The sequence below is a fragment of the Coregonus clupeaformis genome, chromosome 27, assembly GCF_020615455.1.
Source record: "Coregonus clupeaformis isolate EN_2021a chromosome 27, ASM2061545v1, whole genome shotgun sequence".
Classification (NCBI taxonomy): Eukaryota; Metazoa; Chordata; class Actinopteri; order Salmoniformes; family Salmonidae; genus Coregonus; species Coregonus clupeaformis.
In genome coordinates this window covers 17,149,210-17,173,216 of record NC_059218.1, presented here as the reverse complement: position 1 = coordinate 17,173,216, position 24,007 = coordinate 17,149,210, and the positions used below count along the sequence as shown (strand labels likewise).

Below are 24,007 nucleotides of genomic sequence, written 5' to 3'. Positions count from 1 at the left end.
TGTCTGCTCGAGCCCACAGTGAAGTTGATAGTCAACTCTATAGCCATAAAACCCCCTCTCCCTATCCACTCGCGCTACAAAGTGTTTAGATAGACTTGCGTTGTTGTGAGATGCTTGTGTTTTTCTAATAACGAGGAGTATTTCACCTTCTCTGGTCATACGAGTATCACTATGAATTGGTGTACGAGTCAGATAATGAAGTGCGACTCATCAGCTGGAAGATGGTGTCCCCTTTTTGGTCAGTCAGCAGAGAGAGAAAGAGAGATTGACCATCAGATGCAGGCACCATCAGTTCAGTAAAATAAAAAAGGCAAATTATTTCAATTTATGCCTCAGAAATAATACAACTAATTATATATTATCAGTGTGATCATATACCTCACGTTTTGAAATATAATTTAATAATGGTCTGAGAAGAATAACATTGGCAGGGCAATTCAATAATAGCCAATATACAGTGATAATGTATTGAGCCTATAGCCTACTGAACAAACATCGTTGCTACAGAACTGTTTTTAATAGGTTATGGTTGCATAGGCTTACGCTTTTTAAGACATGTCTTTTTTTTTAAATCTGAGCGTAAGATCTTGGTCTGCATTTTGACTCACGGCTCAGAAAAGGTCAGTGACCACAGGTCTACATTATATAGGTAAACTGCCTAGGCCTACTGTATATTTACGTTCATATCTTGGTAACCCATAATGCAATTTCTCATCGATGCACCAGTAGGAGGAGAAGAGTGCTCGAGCCCGTTGGTCTCCACCAATGGCTGAGTCGTTCGTAAGGAAGTCAATTGTTTGGCCCTGATCTGAGAATAATTTAGATATTTGTTCGTAAACAGATCTGTATTTCTTGCCAACAAACTTTGCCAAATACCGGTATAAGGTTATCTAGATATATTAAAAAGACCTATTGAACTGGCTTATAAGGGGTTCGGTTCTGAAATGTAATAACCTGCCTTTCTCCTGTACATGAAGAGCCGCTTTCCACCGGATGCGCAGCGGTTAGCGAACTACTGAAATCATTACGGGACGGAACAGCAAACTGGACTTATCTAGGAATTTATAGGGCACGCTTGGTAAAGCCAAATATTCACAGTCGGCGCAGAGCTCCGGCCGAGGTAGGGTATTATCACAATTTTCTAAACCTACCGGCTAAAATGCGTCAACACAGCGCGAGGCGTGTAACACGTGCCATTCGACATCGTTTTGATCGCATTGTGAACCAGAATCTGGGTTTATAGGAGACATTGAATATGGCGATTCTCCTTTTTTCGGTTGCATGTAACTTTTTTTATCTACACCTTTTTTAGAAGTACATACTGGCCGTGGCGGCAGTAATAACGATAGTTGCTCAGAGCAACTCCATTCTTTGGTAAGTACCGGACCTAATGTGACATTATTTAATTTGAAAAGCTGGTGAATGGCAAGTTGAATGGCTGCTTTCTGGGCTTAAAGGAGAATCGCCATATTCAACGTCTCCTGTAAACCCAGATGTTGGTTCAGTTAATTTGTAGCAATAATATACAAAGTGTAGGCTGTCGTGCTATTGTAGAGTGCATTCGCAATCCAGTGAGTGAGTGTATTCAGTGTTTCCACAATTGGGTCTTTTCAATAGACTATTATGTTTGTAGCCCAAATATAGACACCTTTATTCATTCATAAATGTATTAATAAACCGGGTCTATCGGTACCTCTTCCCTGAACACGATGGGGGGACATGAACAGTGTGGCCAAAAGGCCGTTTTAGCATGGGCAGCACCATTGAGGACTTCCACCATTTTAATGTTGTCAACTGGGTAGGACTTTAAACTTTATGGGCTGATCCCTCCTGATGACCCTGTTGGAGTCATGTGCAACCGCGTCATCAGGAGGGATCAGCCAATCGCGAAGATAATTGACTACTTAAAAATTGAGATTGCCTCAATGGCGCTGCCCGTGCGCTCACAGATTTACATTTTACATTTACATTTACATTTTAGTCTTTTAGCAGATGCTCTTATCCAGAGCGACTTACAGTTAGTGAGTGCATACATTTTAATACTGGCCCCCCCGTGGGAAACGAACCCACAACCCTGGCATTGCAAATGCCATGCTCTACCAACTGAGCTACATCCCTGCTGGCCATTCCCTCCCCTACCCTGGACGACGCTGGGCCAATTGTGCGCTGCCCCATGGCATACTGGGAACTATATAGGGATGCTTTCTCTATCATTCTCAATGGGTGGGACCAAAGTTGGGTAAAGCTAAACTTTATGCAAATACTCCATGACATTGCAGCGCTATTGACCAATCAAAGCTCACTATAGCTTCCAGGCCCTACTGGATTGGCTGTTGATACCTAGCACTACCTAGTGTGCTTGGTAACTTGTTAGAACCCACATGAGGGCAATGCTAGTGTGGTTATCCACATTTTTGCTAATATATACAGGTAAAAGTCAGTAAATTAGAATATTTTGAAAAACTTGATTTATTTCAGTAATTGCATTCAAAAGGTGTAACTTGTACATTATATTTATTCATTGCACACAGACTGATGCATTCAAATGTTTATTTCATTTAATTTTGATGATTTGAAGTGGCAACAAATGAAAATCCAAAATTCCGTGTGTCACAAAATTAGAATATTGTGTAAGGGTTACATTTTGAAGACACCTGGTGCCACAAACTAATCAGCTGATTAACTCAAAACACCTGCAAAGGGCTTTAAATGGTCTCTCAGTCCAGTTCTGAAGCCTACACAAACATGGGGAAGACTTCAGATTTGACAGCTGTCCAAAAGGCGACCATCGACACATTGCACAAGGAGGGAAAGACACAAAAGGTTATTGCAGAAGAGGCTGGCTGTTCTCAGAGCTCTGTGTCCAAACACATTAATAGAGAGGCAAAGGGAAGGAAAAACTGTGGTCAGAAAAAGTGTACAAGCGATAGGGATCACCGCGCCCTAGTCAAGATTGTGAAAAAAACCCATTCAAAAATGTGGGGGAGATTCACAAGGAGTGGACAGCTGCTGGAGTCAGGGCTTCAAGATCCACCACCAAGAGACGCTTGAAAGACATGGGTTTCAACTGCCGCATACCTCGTGTCAAGCCACTGTTGACCAAGAAACAGCGCGAAAAGCGTCTCACCTGGGCTAAGGAAAAAAAGAGCTGGACTGCTGCTGAGTGGTCTAAAGTCATGTTTTCTGACGAAAGCAAATTTTGCATTTCCTTTGGAAATCGAGGTCCCAGAGTCTGGAGGAAGACAGGAGAGGCACAGGATCCACGTTGCCTGAAGTCTAGTGTAAAGTTTCCACCATCAGTGATGGTTTGGGGTGCCATGTCATCTGCTGGTGTCGGTCCACTCTGTTTCCTGAGATCCAGGGTCAACGCAGCCGTCTACCAGCAAGTTTTAGAGCACTTCATGCTTCCTGCTGCTGACCTGCTCTATGGAGATGGAGATTTCAGGTTCCAACAGGACTTGGCGCCTGCACACAGCGCAAAATCTACCCGTGCCTGGTTTACGGACCATGGTATTTCTGTTCTAAATTGGCCAGCCAACTCCCCTGACCTTAGCCCCATAGAAAATCTGTGGGGTATTGTGAAAAAGGAAGATGCAGAATGCCAGACCCAACAACGCAGAAGAGTTGAAGGCCACTATCAGAGCAACCTGGGCTCTCATAACACCTGAGCAGTGCCAGAAACTCATCGACTCCATGCCACGCCGCATTAATGCAGTAATTGAGGCAAAAGGAGCTCCAACCAAGTATTGAGTATTGTACATGCTCATATTTTTCATTTTCATACTTTTCAGTTGGCCAACATTTCTAAAAAATCCCTTTTTTGTATTAGCCTTAAGTAATATTCTAATTTTGTGACACACGGAATTTTGGATTTTCATTTGTTGCCACTTCAAATCATCAAAATTAAATGAAATAAACATTTGAATGCATCAGTCTGTGTGCAATGAATAAATATAATGTACAAGTTACACCTTTTGAATGCAATTACTGAAATAAATCAAGTTTTTCAAAATATTCTAATTTACTGACTTTTACCTGTATATATATTTTTCAAATAGCGAAGTGGGCGGGGGGACCGTTGGGCGATGCAAGCATAGCCCCTCACGGAGTGGCATTCACTGCGGTCACATGGGTTGTACTGGGGTACGGATCAGTGTTGCCAATTTAGCGACTTTGTCGCTATATTTAGCGAGTTTTCAGACCCCTCTTGCGACACATAAAAAAAAAAGCAACTAGCGACAAATCTAGCGACTTTTTCTGGTGTTATTGGAGACTTTTGGAGACTGACGTGAAAGCACGTATCGTTCTTACTCTTCTCAACGAGCAGCGGGTGCTGCCACGGGGTTGGGTGCTGCCGTGGGCCCCACCCCTGTCGCGGTGGGCCCCACCCCCCATCGCCGTAGGCCCCACCCCGTCCCAAAGCACTCACAGTCCTCGCGCAGCAGTCCCTCCCAGCTGCAGTCAGAGTAGGAGATGTTCACCCCTCCGCGTCCAGACTGCAAATGAATCGCACATGCGGAAAGCCGCCGCTGGCTGATCCCGCCCTGGTTTACATTCAGGGCGGGATGTAGGGTGTTTTTTACTCACTTTTTGTCTCTCCCACAACATTATTCCTCTCTGCTACAGCGTCCATCACAATTACATGCACATGGCCAATTATGCAAATTAGGTGATGACGCCATTTACGACTTTTAGGACAGCTAATAGCTACTTTCCTTACTGAGGAGTTGGCAACACTGGTATGGATGTAAAAGTCCCTCAATCTGCCATTGTTGCCCATACAAATTAGCCCCAAGATTGCCTTGTTAAATCTTGTTCATTCTCTTAAATGAAATACCATGACTGTTTTCTCATTCACTGGAAATGTTTGAAATGTCTGGTACAATATACTTGGTAAGCTTGGTCGCAAAAGGGTCTTCCAAATGGTCAATGACCCCAAGCATACTTCCAAAGTTGTGGCAAAATGGCTTAAGGACAACAAAGTCAAGGTATTGGAGTGGCCATCACAAAGCCCTGACCTCAATCCTATAGAAAATGTGTGGGCAGAACTGAAAAAGCGTGTGCGAGCAAGGAGGCCTACAAACCTGACTCAGTTACACCAGCTCTGTCAGGAGGAATGGGCCAAAATTCACCCAATTTATTGTGGGAAGCTTGTGGAAGGCTACCCGACGCGTTTGACCCAAGTTAAACAATTGAAAGGCAATGTTACCAAATACTAATTGAGTGTATGTAAACTTCTAACCCACTGGGAATGTGATGAAAGAAATAAAAGGGGGGGGGGGCAATGCAAATGTTCAGGAGTCTTATGGCTTGGGGGTAGAAGCTGTTTAGAAGCCTAGCTAGCTGAACAATGAACCATAATCCCAACTCATGACTTTACTACCCTGCATGAATCTGCAGGTAGCTAACCAACCAGGTTCAATGTTAGCAAGCAAATGGTGCTGAGATACGAATAATAAGATCATACATGTAACGTTAGCTAGCAAGCCAGCCAGCTAGCATTAGCTAGCTAGCTAACAGGACACTTTGACTTGAAATGAAACCGCTTTCTGTCAAAATTAGAAACGTGTAATATCTGAAAATGTAGCTAGCTTACAATGAAAAAGCAAGGTATTTTTTCAAAAAATATGCATGGCCATCCTATTTATAATGTTTAGGCCTGTCATAGAAAGAATGTAGCCAGGTACATTTTCTAATGTTTTGCTTAAAGTTAATCTTGCATTGTACCGGAGAAAAATAGATAAACTACACAACAGTCGGAGCGCTGTGTGCTGATTAGTGAATTCTCGCCCGAGTGCAGAAGTGCAACTGAAGCACAAAATTAGTCTGATGCACAGCAGAAATTACAATAAGAAGCATTTTAGATCTGCGTTCACAAAACGCAGCAAGATATTTCTTATTTGTTATCTCCTCCTCTCAGTTCTCAGCCCACCTGCTCTCCCCCCTCTTCCAGCAGGCAGGCCCGTTGCCCTAGCAACTCCAGACTCCACACAGACACAGCATGCTAGGGTCTGCTTGTCAAAACTTTGCTTATTTGCCCAATGTCTCTCGTTCACATTCACTTGTAAATGTCCAAACTCACTAAAAACGACATTCGGTAGCTCCTACCTATACAGTGGGGAGAACAAGTATTTCATACACTGCCGATTTTGCAGGTTTTCCTACTTACAAAGCATGTAGAGGTCTGTAATTTTTATCATAGGTACACTTCAACTGTGAGAGACGGAATCTAAAACAGAAATCCAGAAAATCACATTGTATGATTTTTAATTAATTAATTTGCATTTTATGGCATGACATAAGTATTTGATACATCAGAAAAGCAGAACTTAATATTTGGTACAGAAACCTTTGTTTGCAATTACAGAGATCATACGTTTCCTGTAGGTCTTGACCAGGTTTGCACACACTGCAGCAGCGATTTTGGCCCACTCCTCCATACAGACCTTCTCCAGATCCTTCAGGTTTCAGGGCTGTCGCTGAGCAATACGGACTTTCAGCTCCCTCCAAAGATTTTCTATTGGGTTCAGGTCTGGAGACTGGCTAGGCCACTCCAGGACCTTGAGATGCTTCTTACGGAGCCACTCCTTAGTTGCCCTGGCTATGTGTTTCGGGTCGTTGTCATGCTGGAAGAACCAGCCACGACCCATCTTCAATGCTCTTACTGAGGGAAGGAGGTTGTTGGCCAAGATCTCGCGATACATGGCCCCATCCATCCTCCCCTCAATACAGTGCAGTCGTCCTGTCCCCTTTGCAGAAAAGCATCCCCAAAGAATGATGTTTCCACCTCCATGCTTCACGGTTGGGATGGTGTTCTTGGGGTTGTACTCATCCTTCTTCTTCCTCCAAACACGGCGAGTGGAGTTTAGACAAAAAAGCTCTATTTTTGTCTCATCAGACCACATGACCTTCTCCCATTCCTCCTCTGGATCATCCAGATGGTCATTGGCAAACTTCAGACGGGCCTGGACATGCGCTGCAGGATTTTAATCCATGAAGGCGTAGTGTGTTACTAATGGTTTTCTTTGAGACTGTGGTCCCAGCTCTCTTCAGGTCATTGACCAGGTCCTGCCGTGTAGTTCTGGGCTGATCCCTCACCTTCCTCATGATCATTGATGCCCCACGAGGTGAGATCTTGCATGGAGCCCCAGACTGAGGGTGATTGACCGTCATCTTGAACTTCTTCCATTTTCTAATAATTGCGCCAACAGTTGTTGCCTTCTCACCAAGCTGCTTGCCTATTGGCTGTAGCCCATCCCAGCCTTGTGCAGGTCTACAATTTTATCCCTGATGTCCTTACACAGCTCTCTGGTCTTGGCCATTGTGGAGAGGTTGGAGTCTGTTTGATTGAGTGTGTGGACAGGTGTCTTTTATACAGGTAACGAGTTCAAACAGGTGCAGTTAATACAGGTAATGAGTGGAGAACAGGAGGGCTTCTTAAAGAAAAACTAACAGGTCTGTGAGAGCCGGAATTCTTACTGGTTGGTAGGTGATCAAATACTTATGTCATGCAATAAAATGCAAATTAATTACTTAAAAATCATACAATGTGATTTTCTGGATTTTTGTTTTAGATTCCGTCTCGCACGGTTGAAGTGTACCTATGATAAAAACGACAGACCTCTACATGCTTTGTAAGTAGGAAAACCTGCAAAATCGGCAGTGTATGAAATACTTGTTCTACCCACTGTATAACTTTATGAGCTGGATTGCCTGTCTTTGCAATTAGTTTATTTTCGTTTGCGCTCGTTAGCATATTTAGTTAGCAGCCTCCATGGAAATTAGCTATTACGTTTTTTGGCGCTTGTGTACATAAGCCAGTAATACCTTAAATCCCAGGTTGAGAGAAGGACGGTATGACTATGAAAATCTGGATACTGCCCAACCCTAAGAAGGACCATCCTACTCAGTGAATTTCATAAAAATAAAAAGTGAAACATTAAAGTGAACAATTTTAGATAAAACTATACTAAATATATTCACTTCACCAAATAACTGATTAAAACACACTGTTTTGCAATGAAGGTCTACAGTAGCCTCAACAGCACTCTGGGGTAGCCGAAGGACCGCTATTGTCCGTCCTCCTTTGGGAACATTGACTTCAATACAAAACCTAGGAGGCTCATTATTCTCACCCCCTTCCATAGACTTACACTAATTATAAAGACTTCCAGAGGACGTCCTCCAACCTATCAGAGCTCTTGCAGCATGAACTGACATGTTGTCCACCTAATCAAAGGATCAGATAATTAATCTAGTACTGAAAGCATAAGCTACAGCTAGCTACCACTGCAGTGCAAAAAATGTGGAAACCGTTTTGACAAATTTAATTAATTTAAAAATTAAGGAGAAGCAGCAGAGCGAGAGAGGGCTATATTTCATTGTATTTCTTATCACTTACTTAGCCAACTGATGCAGCTAGCTAATTTAGCCTACTCAAACACCTGGCTCAAACAGAGAGGAATGCTATTTATGTTAGATAGCTGGCTAAGGCTATCCAACACTGGAACTCTTCCAAGTCGAGAGAAGCTTTCGGTTTTATTCATTTATTGCCACCGGGGACCACTGCTAAACTGCTTGCTGTACGTTGTACTCTGATTGCAGCGGGTTGGGTTTATTAACGCATTAGTTCTAGTAGCTATGTTGACTATGACGTTAGCTAATATGGTGACAACGATGTAGGTTGTGTGTAGCTGTTAGGGCTGTCCCCGACTAAAGAAAATCTTGGTCGACAGATATAGACACATCCTATGTGTTTTAATCAAATCAACTGTATGCACTGAGCTTGTCTGATGCTTTAAGCAAACTGTTTGATTAAATAATCAAGACACACAAATGACTAGAGGGGGGGGAAAAGGACAGCGAGTGACTGTGACTAGCAACCGTTGTTGCTCTCTTCTCCCTGCTGCAGCGACCACCACAGAACATCAACAGTGTTTATCACGCTGTCCATGTTGCTGAAGCTGCAACATAATTACAGTATTTTCTGACTGAAAAGTTCTGATACCGAAATCCCTCATTGGTTTAGGAAAAACATTCCCTATTCCCTCAACCCTTTCTCTCTTTTACGTGATATGTATGCATTGCATGCACGTGACCAATAGGGCCTAGCCTATCATAATCACATCAATAAATTGGTTAAAACAATCTCTGAACACCATTACACATTGACAGCAAAATGGATGCAGAGGACGTGACATATAAACTCAAAACTGGTTGCTCAGGAGGTAAACGGGAAGTCAGATGTGTGGAATACATTTGACTAGTTGTGAAAAATACTGGAGATCAAGAAAAATAAGGTAAGGAGCAAGCGCTGCGTGCATATTATGTTTGCCGAATAGGTGCTGTTAGATTACAATATCATTTTTCGGACCATTTTGGAACAATGTAAACAACACTAAATAAATAAGCGCACCAGAGAGTCTGTAAAAAAAATTGTAAAGCCATTATTACAGCAAAGACTAAAAACAGTCTCATTCATTCGTGAATGCAATTTCCGAAATGGAACGGGTTTATTTGTTTATGCAAATTAATCAAGGGTCACTTTATTTTAAAACTAAAATGCTTGATTGCATTTCAAATCATGAATTACTCGTATGCAGTGTGATGACATGAACGAATGAATGATTGATTCATACAGTAGCCTATATAACTATTGAAATATACAGTGCATTTGGAAAGTATTCAGACCCCTTCACTTTTTCCAAATTGTTACGTTACAGCCTATACAAAATACCCCATAATGACAATGTGAAAACAGGTTTTTAGATTTTTTTGCAAATGTATTAGCGGCGGCAGGTAGCTTAGTGATTAAGAGCGTTGTGCCAGTAACCGAAAGGTCGCTGGTTCTAATCCCCGAGCCGACTAGGTGAAAAAATCTGTCGATGTGCCCTTGAGCAAGGCACTTAACCCTAATTGCTCCTGTAAGTCGCTCTGGATAAGAGCGTCTGCTAAATGACTAAAATGTAAATGTAAATAAAAACAGATACCTTATTTACATAAGTATTCAGACCCTTTGCTATGAGACTTGAAATTGAGCCCAGGTGCATCCTGTTTCCATTGATCATCCTTGAGATCTTTCTACAACTTGATTGGAGTCCACCTGGGGTAAATTCAATTGATTAGACATGATTTGGAAAGGCACACACCTGTTTATATAAGGTCCCACAGTTGACAGTGCATGTCAGAGCAAAAACCAAGCCATGAGGTTGAAGGAATTGTCCGTAGAGCTTCGAGACTGGATTGGGTCGAGGCACAGATCTGGGGAAGTGTACCAAAAAAATGTCTGCAGCATTGATGTCCCCAAGAACACAGTGGCCTCCATCATTCTTAAATGGAAGAAGTTTGGAAGCACCAAGACTCTTCCTAGAGCTGGCCGCCCAGCCAAACTGAGCAATCAGGGGAGAAAGGCCTTGGTCAGGGAGGTGACCGAGCTCCAGAGTTACTCTGTGGAAATGCGAGAACCTTCCAGAAGGACAACCATCTCTGCAGCACTCCAGGCCTTTATGGTAGAGTGGCCAGACAGAAGCCACTCCTCAGTAAAAGGCACATGACAGCCTGCTCGGAGTTTGCCAAAAGGAACCTAAAGGACTTTGACCATGAGAAACAAGATTCTCTGGTCTGCTGAAACCAAGATTGAACTCTTTGGCCTGAATGCCAAGCGTCACGTCTGGAGGACACCTGGCACCATCCCTACGGTGAAGAATGGTGGTGGCAGCATCATGCTGCGGGGATGTTTTTCAGCTGCAGAAACTGGGAGACTAGTCAGGATCGAGGGACAGATGAACGGTGCGAAGTACAGAGAGATCCTTGATGAAAACAGGCTTCAGAGCGCTCAGGACCTCAGACTAGGGCGAAGGTTCACCTATTATTTTTCGGACAATTTGGGACAGTGTAAACAACACTAAATACATTATAAATAATACCAGAGAGGCTGTTCTAACAACAGAGAAAAAGCTGTAAAGCCTTTATTACAGCATAGCAAAGATTAAAAACAGTCGAATTTGAAATAGTTTATCTGATGTGGTTGCATGAGGCTTGGTGCTCACGGAATCAGTAGATTATTAAACAAACACTCAAACAGGCAACAGATGCAGGATCTGTGTTATTTCTGTAGATATACAGTATATGGATGATTTATAAAGACAGGCACATTTTAACAGTTAGGCTATAGATTATAGACCTAATTAAGTTGTTTTCGTCCTCACTTAGACAATTAAGGCAAGGGCTGTTTTCTCGTCTCCTCACTCCGCTGCTGCCTCCGCTGCATTGTTCTCAACACCAATATGCTACTTAACTTTGCTATTATGCTAATAGCAACAGGGTCTAGGAAAAGGCGGCAATTCAAAGCGCACTGATGTTTCAGAAACGCAGCCAGCGACCGCTATCCAACGCGGGAGAAAGCGCATTTGTTATAAAATAATATTTGTATTAGTGTTGCACCGTTGTTCTTACGTAATAGTACCATATACAATTTCAGTAGCACACGTCTTAGAGCAGGGATCATCAACCACATTCAGCCGCGGGTAGTTGTAATTTTTTTCTTAAGCGGGTGGTCGGGTGGGTGGAACATAATTACAAATAATTTGTGGATGGCAAATTGACCGCAAGAATCCCAAACATATATAATATTTGACTAAACCATAATCATTTAAAACCTTGCTTACATTTGTATACGATCACGTTTTTCTCTTATGTGTAGGAATACTTGAAAAGATTTCTTAAATTAAAATCTTGGGGGGCCAAATAAAACCACCCTCGTGCCATATTAGGCCCTCAGGCTGGCAGTTGGGGAACCCAGTCTTAGTGTGATGGACTGTGCCATCCCCATGGCCTCCACAATGGATTAGTCCACTCAGACAGGCGCAAATCAGACCGGTGTCTTGTACACCATGAATTGTTAAATATTTTTTGCTACTGCTCGACTAAAGACATCTCGGTCGACAAACAGCCTATCGACCAAACAATCGACCAGTCGACTAAATGGCGTCAGCCCTAGCAGCGGTTATAGTATGAAGGTTTGTATTGGATTTTTTTTTCGCCTGTTCACAGACAGCTGTTGTGTTGTGCGCTGAAGTCCACAAGCGAAGGGAAAAGGTGAGAGGAGGAGAGCGTGTAGATGCGAGTACAGTGCCTTCGGAAAGTATTCAGACCCCTTGACTTTTTCCAAATTTTGTTACGTTACTGCCTTATTCTAAAATGTGTTAAATTGTTTTTTTTCCTCCCTCATCAATCTACACACACTACCCTATAATGACAAAGCAAAAACTGTTTTTGATAAATTTTTGCAAATATATATATTAGAAAACAAAACTGAAATAGCATTTACATAAGTATTCAGACACTTTACTCAGTACTTTGTTGAAGCACCTTTGGCAGCGATTACAGCCTCGAGTCTTCTTGGGTATGGCGCTACAAGCTTGGCACACCTGTATTTGGGGAGTTTCTCCCATTCTTTGCAGATCCTCTCAAGCTCTGTCAGGTTGGATGGGGAGCGTCGCTGCACAGCTATTTTCAGGTCTCTCCAGAGATGTTCAAGTCTGGGCTCTGGCTGGGCCACTCAAGGACATTCAGAGACTTGTCCCGAAGCCACTCCTGCGTTGTCTTGGCTGTGTGCTTAGGATCGTTGTCCTGTTGAAAGGTGAACCTTCGCCCCAGTCTGTGGTCCTGAGTGCTCTGGAGCAGGTTTTCATCAAGGATCTCTCTGTACTTTGCTCCGTTCATCTTTCCCTCGATCCTGACTAGTCTCCCAGCCACCACCATGCTTGGTTGGTGGAGTTCTGCAAAGATGGTTGTCCTTCTGGAAGGTTCTCCCATCTCCACAGAGGAACTCTAGAGCTCTGTCAGAGTGATCATCGGGTTCTTGGTCACCTCCCTGACCAAGGCCCTTCTCCCCCGATAGCTCTAGGAAGAGTCTTGGTGGTTCCAAACTTCTTCCATTTAAGAATGATGGAGGCCACTGTGTTCTTGGGAACATTCATGTTTTTGGTACCCTTCCCCAGATCTGTGCGTCGACACAATCCTGTCTCTGAGCTCTACGGACAATTCCTTCGACCTCATGGCTTGGTTTTTGCTCTGACATGCACTGTCAACTGTGGGACCTTATATAGACTGGTGTGTGCCTTTCCAAATCATGTCCATTTACCACAGGTGGACTCCAATCAAGTTGTAGAAAGATCTCAAGGATGATCAATGGAAACAGGATGCACCTGAGCTCAATTTCAAGTCTCATAGCAAAGGGTCTGAATACTTATGTAAATAAGGTATTTCTGTTTTTTTATTTTTAATATATTTGCACACAAAAAAATAACCGGTGTTCGCTTTGTCATTTTGGGGTATTGTGTGTAGATTGATGGGGGGGACAATTTAATCAATTTTAGAATAAGGCTGTCAATTAACAACATTTGGAAAAAGTCAAGGGGTCTGAAAACTTTCCGAATGCACTGTATAGTTGACTTTATTAAAACAGGGTGTGTCTATATATGGAAAAACACATGTAAAATAGACGACTCTCGGTCGACCAAGATTCGGGGACAGCCCTAACTTACTGCTATAAGTGTATACGTGACGGCGAGCTTCATAGGGCTATGCATGACCAAAACAGACACCAATCTGTCAAACCACAAACGATAGTATGTGCGTGCAGCGAGTCAGTTTACTTGTTGCAGCAATCAAGGATTATGTGTGGGGTAGCGCAGTGGTCTAAGGCAGTGCTAGCTGTGCCACTAGAGATCCTGGTTCGTGTCCAGGATCTGTCGCAGCCGGCCACGACCGGGAGACCCATGGGCGGCGCACAATTGGTCCAGCGTCGTCCAAGGTAGGGGAGGGTTTGGCCGGCAGGGATGTGGGTTCGTTTCCCACGGGGGGCCAGTATGAAAAAAAATAAAAATAAAAAATAAACAAACTAAAAAACATGTATGCACTCACTAACTGTAAGTCGCTCTGGATAAGAGCGTCTGCTAAATGACTAAAATGTAAATGTAATGTAAGGTAATGATGGCTAGATAAACAGAATTAATCACAATGCTTTGGGCAATAACACAGAAATTATTTGCTATTGGCCACTAGATTGTCTGCAAGAATAAGATTTAAATCTGATCTTTATTTTAGACATTTTACAATGTAGATTTATGGCTTTTGGGATTACATGAAGTTGACTATCCAGCTATCATAATGTCTTAGATTCAATCACTGGGCATATCTTGGTTAATCAACCATGCTGTATTGGCCATACAATTGTCTGATTGGAATCTGACCCAGGTACCACTCTTGTCCTCTCTGCTCCCTGTACTGGTCCCTCAGCCCATGTGATGTCATCTGTTCCGGCTGATCCAAAAGGTAGTCAGCAGATACCCAGCACCATGTCGGTGGGTCTGGTGGGTCCATGCCCCCCTCTCTCCCAGCTGTACCATGAACAACTGGCCACAGGGTGTAGAGAGACTAGCAAGGTCCAGAAAACTGCTGCGGCGGGTGGAGGACCTCTGGTGACAATGACCATGTCTCTCAGACCAGCAGAGAGCAAAGCTATAGATGGTAATCTTGGGATGTACTCTGATGGGAGAGAGCAACAGATCCTGGTGGAGCACAGGCAGAGCGCTTTGGGCTCAGTCGCCAGTCTGAGAGGTCATGTCTGTGGGACTGCTGGCGCTGCCGACTTCAGAAGAACAGAGAGACAAGTGTCAGACCAGGTGTGGAATGTGTGTCTTGTTCTTAGTGTATGCTTATGTTTCTGCATGTGTGTCCCATGTCTGTGTCTTGTGTAAACTTGTGTGTTGTCATTTTCAGATCCAAGGCATTCAAAGACCTGGCAACAAAGGCAATGTCTGGGTTCATCCAAAACAACTAGGTAATGTACCATTGTTGATATCAGTCTGTTGCAGAGAAACAGCAGTGATGACACTAAATAGTACAGACATCAGATGAGTCATGGAGGCGAACCAGTGAATCTAACAATTTCATTTGAGTACTGCCCACGTTTTAGAGATGCAGTTCACATTTTGTCTTTAGCCACCATGCGAAATCTCAAACAGTGCGACCTAATCCTTCAGCTACCCAAACCAAACAGCCTACCTCCCCAGTCCCCACGCAGCCTCTCCCCTATCTTTGACTGTGTGTTGTGTACACAGATTCTACCTCCAGAGGCCCAGCCGGGGCCTCGCCTCCGCCTCAAGCCTGCCCCCCTGGCCCTGCTCCCCCGGCCGGCCCCACAAGCGAGCAGCTGGGCACCCTGGAGTGCTGTCTGGCACCCCACCAGGCAGAGATGAAGTGGCTGTTGACGGGTACCCTGGGCTCCCTGTGCCAGCGGCTACAGGTGGTGGAGAGGAGGATGGAGGAGCTCTGTGAGCAGGGAAAAACACACGGCAACAGCCTGGTCCTGCTCAACACCCAGGTGGGCCAGCTGGCAAGAGGGATGACTGCCACCACCAAACAGGACTTGTCACCTCTCCATGGTCTGGGTGAGTTGAGGCTGACACACTAAATATTAGAAGGCACCACACTAAAACATGTTACATTTTATTAAGTAATTTTTAAAAGCAGAAAAATTGAATGTTTTTAAGATGAGTGTGGATCATATCGATCGTTCGTTAAGTCACACTGAGAGGTTGTGAAAGGTTGTTGTCTGTGTACTAGAGGCTGCAGTGTTTAAGTACTTGATTGAAGATCATTTTGTTGGTGAGTAATGTTTTGGTTTCTTGTGTTGATCCAGGAAAGGAACCAAGAGTGCTGAAAGAAGAAAAGTTGGACTTCACCAAGCTGTTACCACACGCTCCAAACCCTTCATGCAATATGGGCTGCTCTGGAACAGACAAGGTTAGCCTCACTGGATGTCAATGGAGGATGGCGACAACATTTTCACCTAGCCACAGTCCGTCCCGGCGCGGTGACCACAAAGAGGGATTAGGTGGGGAAATGGAAAGGACAGAGTCAGGACACTCTGTATCCTCTGTCGGAAAAGAGGCGGTCACAGAGGGGTGCGTACAGGGAAACTACTCCCCTGTGTCGGACTTTGAGGATCTGGACATGGAGCTGGCTGGCGAGAAGGGGCAGGACGCTGCCACCTTGTTGGTCAATTCTGCCCTGGTGGATACAGAGTCTAGTGACAGCCAGAAAGTGCCCCTTCCATTCACTTCTCGGAAGTCACAATCTGGGGCGTCCTGCCCCTTCTCGCCAGCCAGCTCCATGGAGACACATCCACGCTCTCCTCATATACACGTCCCCACTCAATCCCAAGGCCAGTCCAAAAGCACTGAGGTCCCAACGTGTCCAATTTCAGGTAAGGGTAGGACTATGGCTGCATTTTCTGAGATGGTCCATTTGAGCCCTATAGGAGCTTGCTCTCTGTTGCCACATTCTGTTAAAGTCGTAGGGTCATCTAGGTCTGCGCAAACGGGCATAATAGCTCCTGCTCCAACTGATTTCCAGCTAAGGATCACCAGCCCACCTCGCACTGACCACATGGCCTACACTCAGTCCTCCAAAGAAGCAGAGAAAGACCGGAAGCATGAGAGGAAGAGGCGGAACAAGAGGGAAGCGAAGGCACACTCGGTTGGTGAGTTTGACTCCACTGCCGCCATGTCCATCAAGGGTAGCTTCTCCGCCCAAATACAGGACCAACTGCAAGTTGGTGTGGGCAGGGAGACAGCCGAGGAGAGGCAGCAGAGTCAACAACACGAGAGGTTTGTGGAGAGTATAAGGGTGTCGTATGCCGGACAAGAAAATCAGACTCTGAGATTAACCTTACCTCCTAATCAGCAACACTCTCCATTGTGCCATGCCCAGTTTAAATCTCCAGACAGAGTATCATCACCATCAGGTTCAGTCTTTGCACCGTATTCCCGGTGCCCTCTGCCCTCTCCACCCATGTCTGGCTACGTGGACCCTCAGAAGGGCAAACAAGTCTCAGACCGATCCCGCCTGCCCTTCCACTCTACCAGCCCCTCTCTGGACACCTCCCTGGCCTCCAAGTTTTCCTCTCCCCGAAATGGCTCTTCTAAATCTCTCATCGTTGGTGTTCGATCCACCCACCACGAGGGCCAGTCCCTCCTGCTCCAGCTGTCGGACACAGCCAACCACCTCATAGCCGCCAGCCCCTCCCCGGAGCTCCCCTCACCCCCGGATGGTGGTCAAAGCAGACGGGGGAACCTCCCGCACTTCTTCAACTTCAAGCTCAAGCACCACTGGGATAAGGACCGGCCCTCCTGTAAGAAGCGGCCGCTAAAAGGCATCAGCAGCACTGGTGGCGCTCTAGCCATGACTCTCCCGGAGCTGCAGGAGGAGATGTCGCAGCACCACTGGCAGCCACTGGTGATTCTGGGCAGCTCAGTCTTGCTTCTGTCCCCCCTGCAGCTGGGGCCCCTAGCCCAGACCTTCTCGCGCTGCTGCAGCAAACCCCTGAACGGAGACCCCTCCACTCTGCAGCGGGGTCTCTCCCGCCTTCTCCGCGCCACAGGCCAGTTCCCCATGTCCCTCTTCAGCCAGATGGGCTTCTCGAAGTTCTCCAAGTGGGGTCTGAGCACTGTGCTGGCCGCCTCCTCCCCCGCCTCCTTCCGCCACTGGTTCAGACACAAGCACCCCGCGCCCCTCATGAGACTGTCGGCCACGGAGAAGACTGTGGTGTGTCAGATCATGGAGTCGCGGAAGAAGTACATGTATCTTCCCCTGCTGCCCCTCAAGGACTACACTGGCCCTCCTGGCCTGGGCAATGACAACAGGTCAGTCTGTAACGTGATATTGACTTGTGAAAATGGCTTGATGCTCTTTGAGATAATGAGGGATTTAGAGGTAACATTTGAAGAAACTCATCTGATTTCTTGTTTGTATTTGTAGTTATGCTCGACCCTGTAGTCAAGATACTTCCTCTAGCAGGAATTCTACCGCAGAAAGGTGATCAGCACATGCAACAAGCCACTCAGTATGATGAATGTTTTGTGTTGTCTAGACATGGCACAGTATCCATAAAATGCGGATCCACCACACAATGTAATAACGGATTGGATTAAATATCAATGTGGCCAGACTACTCTAAGTGTACAAAACATTAGGAATGCCTGCTCTTTCCATGACACATACTGACCAGGTGAAAGCTATGATCCCTTATTGATGTCACCTGTTTAATCTGCTTCAATCAGTGTAGATAAGGGGGAGGAGACAGGTTAATGAAGGATTTTTAAGCCTTGAGACAATTGCGACATGGATTGTGTATGTGTGCCATTCAGACGGCTATATCGGTCCGCTAATACAGAACTCGTAAAAGCCCTTTTTTGTAATTATTATTTTGTTCCATTTTGTATTATTTTTTGCAATTACGATTGTTTGCTAATTCCAATTTTTCAGGAAGTGCTTCAGCACCCCTACTTCCCGCAGCTGTGATTGTAATGGTGCACAACCTATGCATTTTATCGAAAATCCTTTTTCCAACAGTTGAACTGTTTTTCTCCTTCCTGTCCTGCCACAGCAGCACAACTCTCACCTCTCCACCTACACGACGAGGTAGGGTCAGACTCACCCCAGAGCGTGCCCTTTCCAACCCCAGAACCAGCCATGGGCAAAGCCCCAAGACCATGCGTCTGGATAACCAGCCTGAGCCTGTACCCAGTCTTGCCATCGCTAGTGCCAATGTCAAATATCCCGGTCTGCATGGTCATGGCTGCAGCTCATCCAGAGAGGTGAGCCTGCCATATACAGTAACTGTACACGTCATACACTATACTCTTAGACTGGGCTTTGTTTGATTGTACTATACAGAGCCTTCTACTGTATATAGGTGTGGCTCTGATGCTGTACAATCCTTACAATTTATTGGGACCATGCTTAACAAACATTCCAGCAGATTTTAGCAATTTAGCAACTTCTCAGTTGCAGTCTTGGTCCTAAGGGGGCTAATGAATGTTGTGTGACAATGTAAACAGCATTTTGGTGTTGACTAATGAGGATGCTCATTTTCTCCACGGAGAGACTTAGGGGTCTTTTATTCCCTTTGAGCATCATTATATTTCAAAGAAGCACCTCTTCTCTTGTTTGATCACAAACTCTTGCAATCCAGCTAGTTTTACCTCTCCCATGTGGCTTATTTGCGATATTAAAATATGAATATTTTATGGTTCTGTGACCTTGTTCACTTTTTCTTTCTTTCTGTGGTTCTGCAGGGAGGTCTGTATGAGGCGGGTGTGGGAGCCCAGCCAGGCCAGCGCTCCAAGAGGGTATCCCAGATCCGCATTCGGAAGACTGTTCCCAAACCAGACAACAACCTCACTCCCATGGGCCTGCCCAAACCAAAGAGGTGAGGAAGAACCAGTAACTAACGAAACAATGGGATTATTGATATGTACAGCGCATTCGGAAAGTATTCAGACCACTTGACTTTTTCCACATTTTGTTACGTTACAGCCTTATTCTAAAATTGATTAAATTGTTTTTTTCCCCTCATCAATCTACACACAATACCCCATAATGACAAAGCAAAAACAGGTTTTTAGAAGATTTAGCAAATTTATTACAAATAAAACTGAAATGTCACATTTACATAAATATTCAGACCTTTTACTCAGTACTTTGTTGAAGCACCTTTGGCAGCGATTACAGCCTTGAGTCTTCTTGGGTATGACGCTACAAGCTTGGCACACCTGTATTTGGGGAGTTTCTCCCATTCTTCTCTGCAGATCCTCTCAAGCTCTGTCAGGTTGGATGAGGAGCGTCGCTGCACAGCTATCTTCAGGTCTCGCCAGAGATGTTAAATCGGGTTCAAGTCCGGGCTCTGGCTGGTCCACTCAAGGACATTCAGAGACTTGTCCCGAAGCCACTCCTGCGTTGTATTGGCTGTGTGCTTAGGGTCGTTGTCCTGTTGGATGGTGAATCTTCGCCCCAGTCTGAGGTCCTGAGCGCTCTGGAGCAGGTTTTCATCAAGGATCTCTGTACTTTGCTCCGTTCATCTTTACCTCGATCCTGACTAGTCCCCCAGTCCCTGCCTCTGAAAAACATCCCCACAGCATGATGCTGCCACCACCATGCTTCACCGTAGGGATGGTGCCAGGTTTCCTCCAGATGTGACTCTTGGCATTCAGGCCAAAGAGTTCAATCTTGGTTTCATCAGACCAGAGAATCTTGTTTCTCATGGTCTGAGAGTCTTTTTAGGTGCCTTTTGGCAAACTCCAAGCGGGCTGTCATGTACCTTTTTATTGAGGAGTGGCTTCCGTCTGGCCACTACCATAAAGGGCTGATTGGTGGAGTGCTGCAGAGATGGTTGTCCTTCTGGAAGGTTCTCCCATCTCCACAGAGGAACTCTGGAGCTCTGTCAGAGTGACCATCGGGTTCTTGGTCACCTCCCTGACCAAGGCCCTTCTCCCCCGATTGCTCAGTTTGGCCGGGGGGCCAGCTCTAGGAAGAGTCTTGGTGGATCCAAACTTACTTCCATTTAAGAATGATGGAGGCCACTGTGTTCTTGGGGACCTTCAATGCTGCAGAAATGTTTTGGTACCCTTCCCCAGATCTGTGCCTTGACACAATCCTGTCTCGTAGCTCTGCGGACAATTCCTTCAACCTCATGGCTTGGTTTTTGCTCTGACATGCACCGTCAACTGTGGGACGTTATATAGACTGGTGTGTGCCTTTCCAAATCATGTCCAATCAATTGAATTTACCACCGGTGGACTCCAATCAAGTTGTAGAAACATCTCAAGGATGATCAATGGAAACAGGATGCACCTGAGCTCAGTTTCAAGTCTCATAGCAAAGGGTCTGAATACTTATGTAAATAAGGTATTTCTGTTTTTTATTTTTAATACATTTGCAAACATTTCTAAAAACCTGTTTTCCCTTTGTTATTATGGGGTATTGTGTGTAGGTTGCTGAGTATTTTTATTTATTTCATCAATTTTAGAATAAGGCTGTAACGTAACAAAATGTGGAAGAAGTCTGAGTACTTTCCGAAGTCACTGTAGGGTCTCGTGATCACACTGAGTGCCAATAGTAAATACTAAAGTCAAGCTGAAAGACGCTTGTCTGAACAGGGCCGTTATGTCGAACTAGTAGTTTGATCAACTATCCTCCTGTGTTTCACATGTAGTTTTTTTGTGTGTACATTGCATCAGGCTGAAGAAGAAGGAGTTCAGCTTGGAGGAGATTTACACCAACAAGAATTATAAATCACCCACTCCCAACAGGTCAGTCACCATCATTTTTATTATTCAAACTGTACCTTAAGTTGAAGAACATGATAACACACAGTATATTGAAACGCTTTGTTGTCAGTCAGTAGGCTGTTTTAAATGGGCATATCTACTGTAGTCTATACCTCCCATCGCTGCCCCAGAGATCTCCTCTTGCAGCCACCTTGGTTCATGATATTAGACCTAATGCTTGGCTTACTTTATACATACTTTATATATACACAGTGGCCACATACACTGAGTGTACCAAACATTAGGAACACATGTTTCAATTAGTCAAGGGCTTGGTGATAGTTGACTAATTGAATCAGGTGTGCCAGTTTAGGGATACAACACGTACACTGAGTGTACAAAACATTAGGAGCAGCTTCCTGACATTGAGTTTCACCCCCTTTTGCCCTCCGAACAGCCTCAATTTGTCTACAATGTGTCAAGCTTTCCACATGGATGCTGGCCCATGTAGACTCCAATGCTTCCCACAGTTGTGTCAAGTTGGCTAGATGTCCTTTGGGTGGTGGACCATTCTTCATACACATGGGAAACTGTTGAGCGTAAAAAACCCAACAGCGTTGCAGTTCTTGACACACTCAAACCGGTGTGCCTGGAACTTACTTCCATACCCTGTTCAAAGGCACTTAAATATTTTGTCTTGCCCATTCATCCTCTGAATGGCACACATACACAGTCCTTGTCTCCATTGTCTCAAGGCTTAAAAAACTTAACCGGTCTTCTCTCCTTCATCTACAATGATTTGAAGTGGATTTAACAAATTACATCAATAAGGGATCATAGCTTTCACCTAGATTCACCTGGTCAGTCTGTCATGGAAATAGCAGGTGTTCCTAATGTTTTGTATGGCCCATATACTCTGCCAGTGCACTCACCCCTCTCTAAGGCAATGAAGAATCTCTCTCTTTCTCATTCTTTCTCTCTCAAATTCTTTATCATATGGTTTATCTTTTCTTTAGTATATGGTTTATCATATTGTTTTCCCATACCAGGAGCCTAGAGACCATCTTCTTTATCATATTGTTTTCCCATACCAGGAGCCTAGAGACCATCTTCGAGGAGCCCAAGGAGAAGAATGGATCGCTGGTCTGCATCGGCCACCAGAAGAGGAAGCGCGTGCTGGACTTCCCAGACTTTACACTGCCGCGCAAACGTAAAGCCCGGGCCAACCTGCCGCCCCTGCGTGTGAAGGGCCCCAGGGGCAGGGGCCGGAGGGAGAGGCCCGACGATGCCGACCTGGACATTATGCTCATCGAGAGGCTGAGCGAGCTGGAGGACTTCTTCACCTGCCAAGGCCTGGAGGACTGAGCAGTCCCACAATACCCCCTCCTTCACATCCAAATAAACAGGCTGTGTCCCAAATGGCACCCTATTCAGCATATAGTGCTCTACTTTTGACCCAAGCCCACCGGATCAAAAGTAGTACATTATATAGGGTGTCATTTGTGACATGCATTGCACAGTTGCTCATTCTCTGTTTTTGGAGAGTTTTGTTTTGTAAATGCATTGGGATTATGAAACAGGATTCTGTTTTAAATTATTAGTTAGTGTGTACAGAGATTTTTTTATGATCGTGTTAAGTTTTGTTACGTAGGGGCACTTGAAATGCCCAGCCATTCAGATTACTTGTTTTATAACTGCTAGCATTTGAATTGCTAGAAAGAGAAAGTTAAAGCTGAGATCCGCGATAGGCAAACAGCGCCACTGGCCACCCCAGGCGCATTTGTTTTTGTTTTGAGGAAATTAGCATTCAGCATAGTTAAAAAATAAAAGAATAGAACATACTCTGCTGTTCTACCGTGCATGCAATGATGTCCGGGGGGGACAAAGCAGTGTTCGTTGTTTGAAGTAAAGTCTTTGTTATTGAAATATCGCAAACGGATGTGGCAGCTTCACCGCTATGGATTCCAGCTTTAATGCGTGCCTTTGTGGAAATGTAAACTAAATCCAGCAAAGATATGATTTTGATGATAGACAATGAATAGTGGTTGAAGGATATTTTCTTCTTAGGAACTATAATTGAAACTGATAACTGAGAACACTGATACCTAAATGTGTGCGTTCGTTCACACACATGCACTCACGTGCACAAGCACATGGACGACAAGTTCACCAACCCATACCTGAGCACTTTCCTTCTTACCTTGTTCAGACCATGTGACCTGTACTGGAAAAACTTTGGGCTCTAGTTAAGGCCCAGAATCTTTCTTAGTCAGGTGGTCACATGGTCAGGAAAAAGTATTGTCCCTAACCATTTTCCATTGGATGGGGGTGTTTGAGGATTACAAGTCATGTGCACTAAGGGGTCTGTGCTTCTAGAACAGTGAGTGTGTGCCTGTAGTTATTTTCCAAATTCCTATTGCTGCTACACCCCCTACCTAGTATATTGCTAAATTATATTATAGATGTTGTCTTAAAGTTCAGAACAGAAGTTTTATTTTTTAAACCACATGATCCATAGTCATAAACAGTGCATTCGGAAAGTATTCAGACCCCTTCCCTTTTTCCATATTTTGTTACGTTACAGCCTTATTCTAAAATGGATGAAATAAAAATGTTTCCTCATCAATGTACACACAATACCCCATAATGACAAAGTGAAAACAGGTTTTTAGACATTTTTGCAAAATAAAAATAAATAAAATGAAATACCGTATTTACATAAGTATTCAGACCCTTTGCTATGAGACTCGAAATTGAGCTCGGGTACATCCTGTTTCCATTGATCATCCTTGATGTTTCTACAACTTGATTGGAGTCCACCTGTCGTTAATTCAATTGATTGGACATGATTTGGAAAGGCACACCACCTGTCTATATAAGGTCCCACAGTT

At 44.5% G+C, this 24,007-nt stretch overlaps 1 protein-coding gene across 3 annotated transcripts; it reads left to right on the top strand.

The window, feature by feature from the left end:
• Positions 1-809: 809 nt before the first annotated feature.
• wu:fi75a02 lies at positions 810-23,679 on the top strand. Of its 3 annotated transcripts, none has more exons than XM_041850683.2 (9): positions 810-1,120; positions 14,302-14,687; positions 14,785-14,845; positions 15,126-15,455; positions 15,707-17,711; positions 18,455-18,665; positions 19,146-19,279; positions 21,087-21,158; positions 22,211-23,679. In XM_041850683.2, exons 2-9 carry the CDS (start codon positions 14,310-14,312, stop codon positions 22,479-22,481), a joined length of 3,462 nt encoding a protein of 1,153 aa, XP_041706617.1. In that variant the 5' UTR covers positions 810-1,120; positions 14,302-14,309; the 3' UTR covers positions 22,482-23,679. The 3 variants fall into 3 exon arrangements, with proteins under 3 accessions (XP_041706617.1, XP_041706618.1, XP_041706616.1); XM_041850684.2 differs by having other exon boundaries at positions 810-1,374; positions 18,458-18,665; XM_041850682.2 differs by having other exon boundaries at positions 810-1,374.
• The last annotated feature ends 328 nt before the right edge of the window (positions 23,680-24,007 follow it).

What these genes read in the sequence shown, in the direction of transcription:
- wu:fi75a02 (XM_041850683.2), top strand. Translation starts at nt 14,310, where the DNA reads ATGTCATCTGTTCCGGCTGATCCAAAAGGTAGTCAGCAGATACCCAGC. An exon ending in GGCCTGCCCAAACCAAAGAG is followed by an intron (nt 19,280 to 21,086) that starts GTGAGGAAGAAC and finishes ACATTGCATCAG; the next exon opens with GCTGAAGAAGAAGGAGTTCA. An exon ending in AAATCACCCACTCCCAACAG is followed by an intron (nt 21,159 to 22,210) that starts GTCAGTCACCAT and finishes TTCCCATACCAG; the next exon opens with GAGCCTAGAGACCATCTTCG.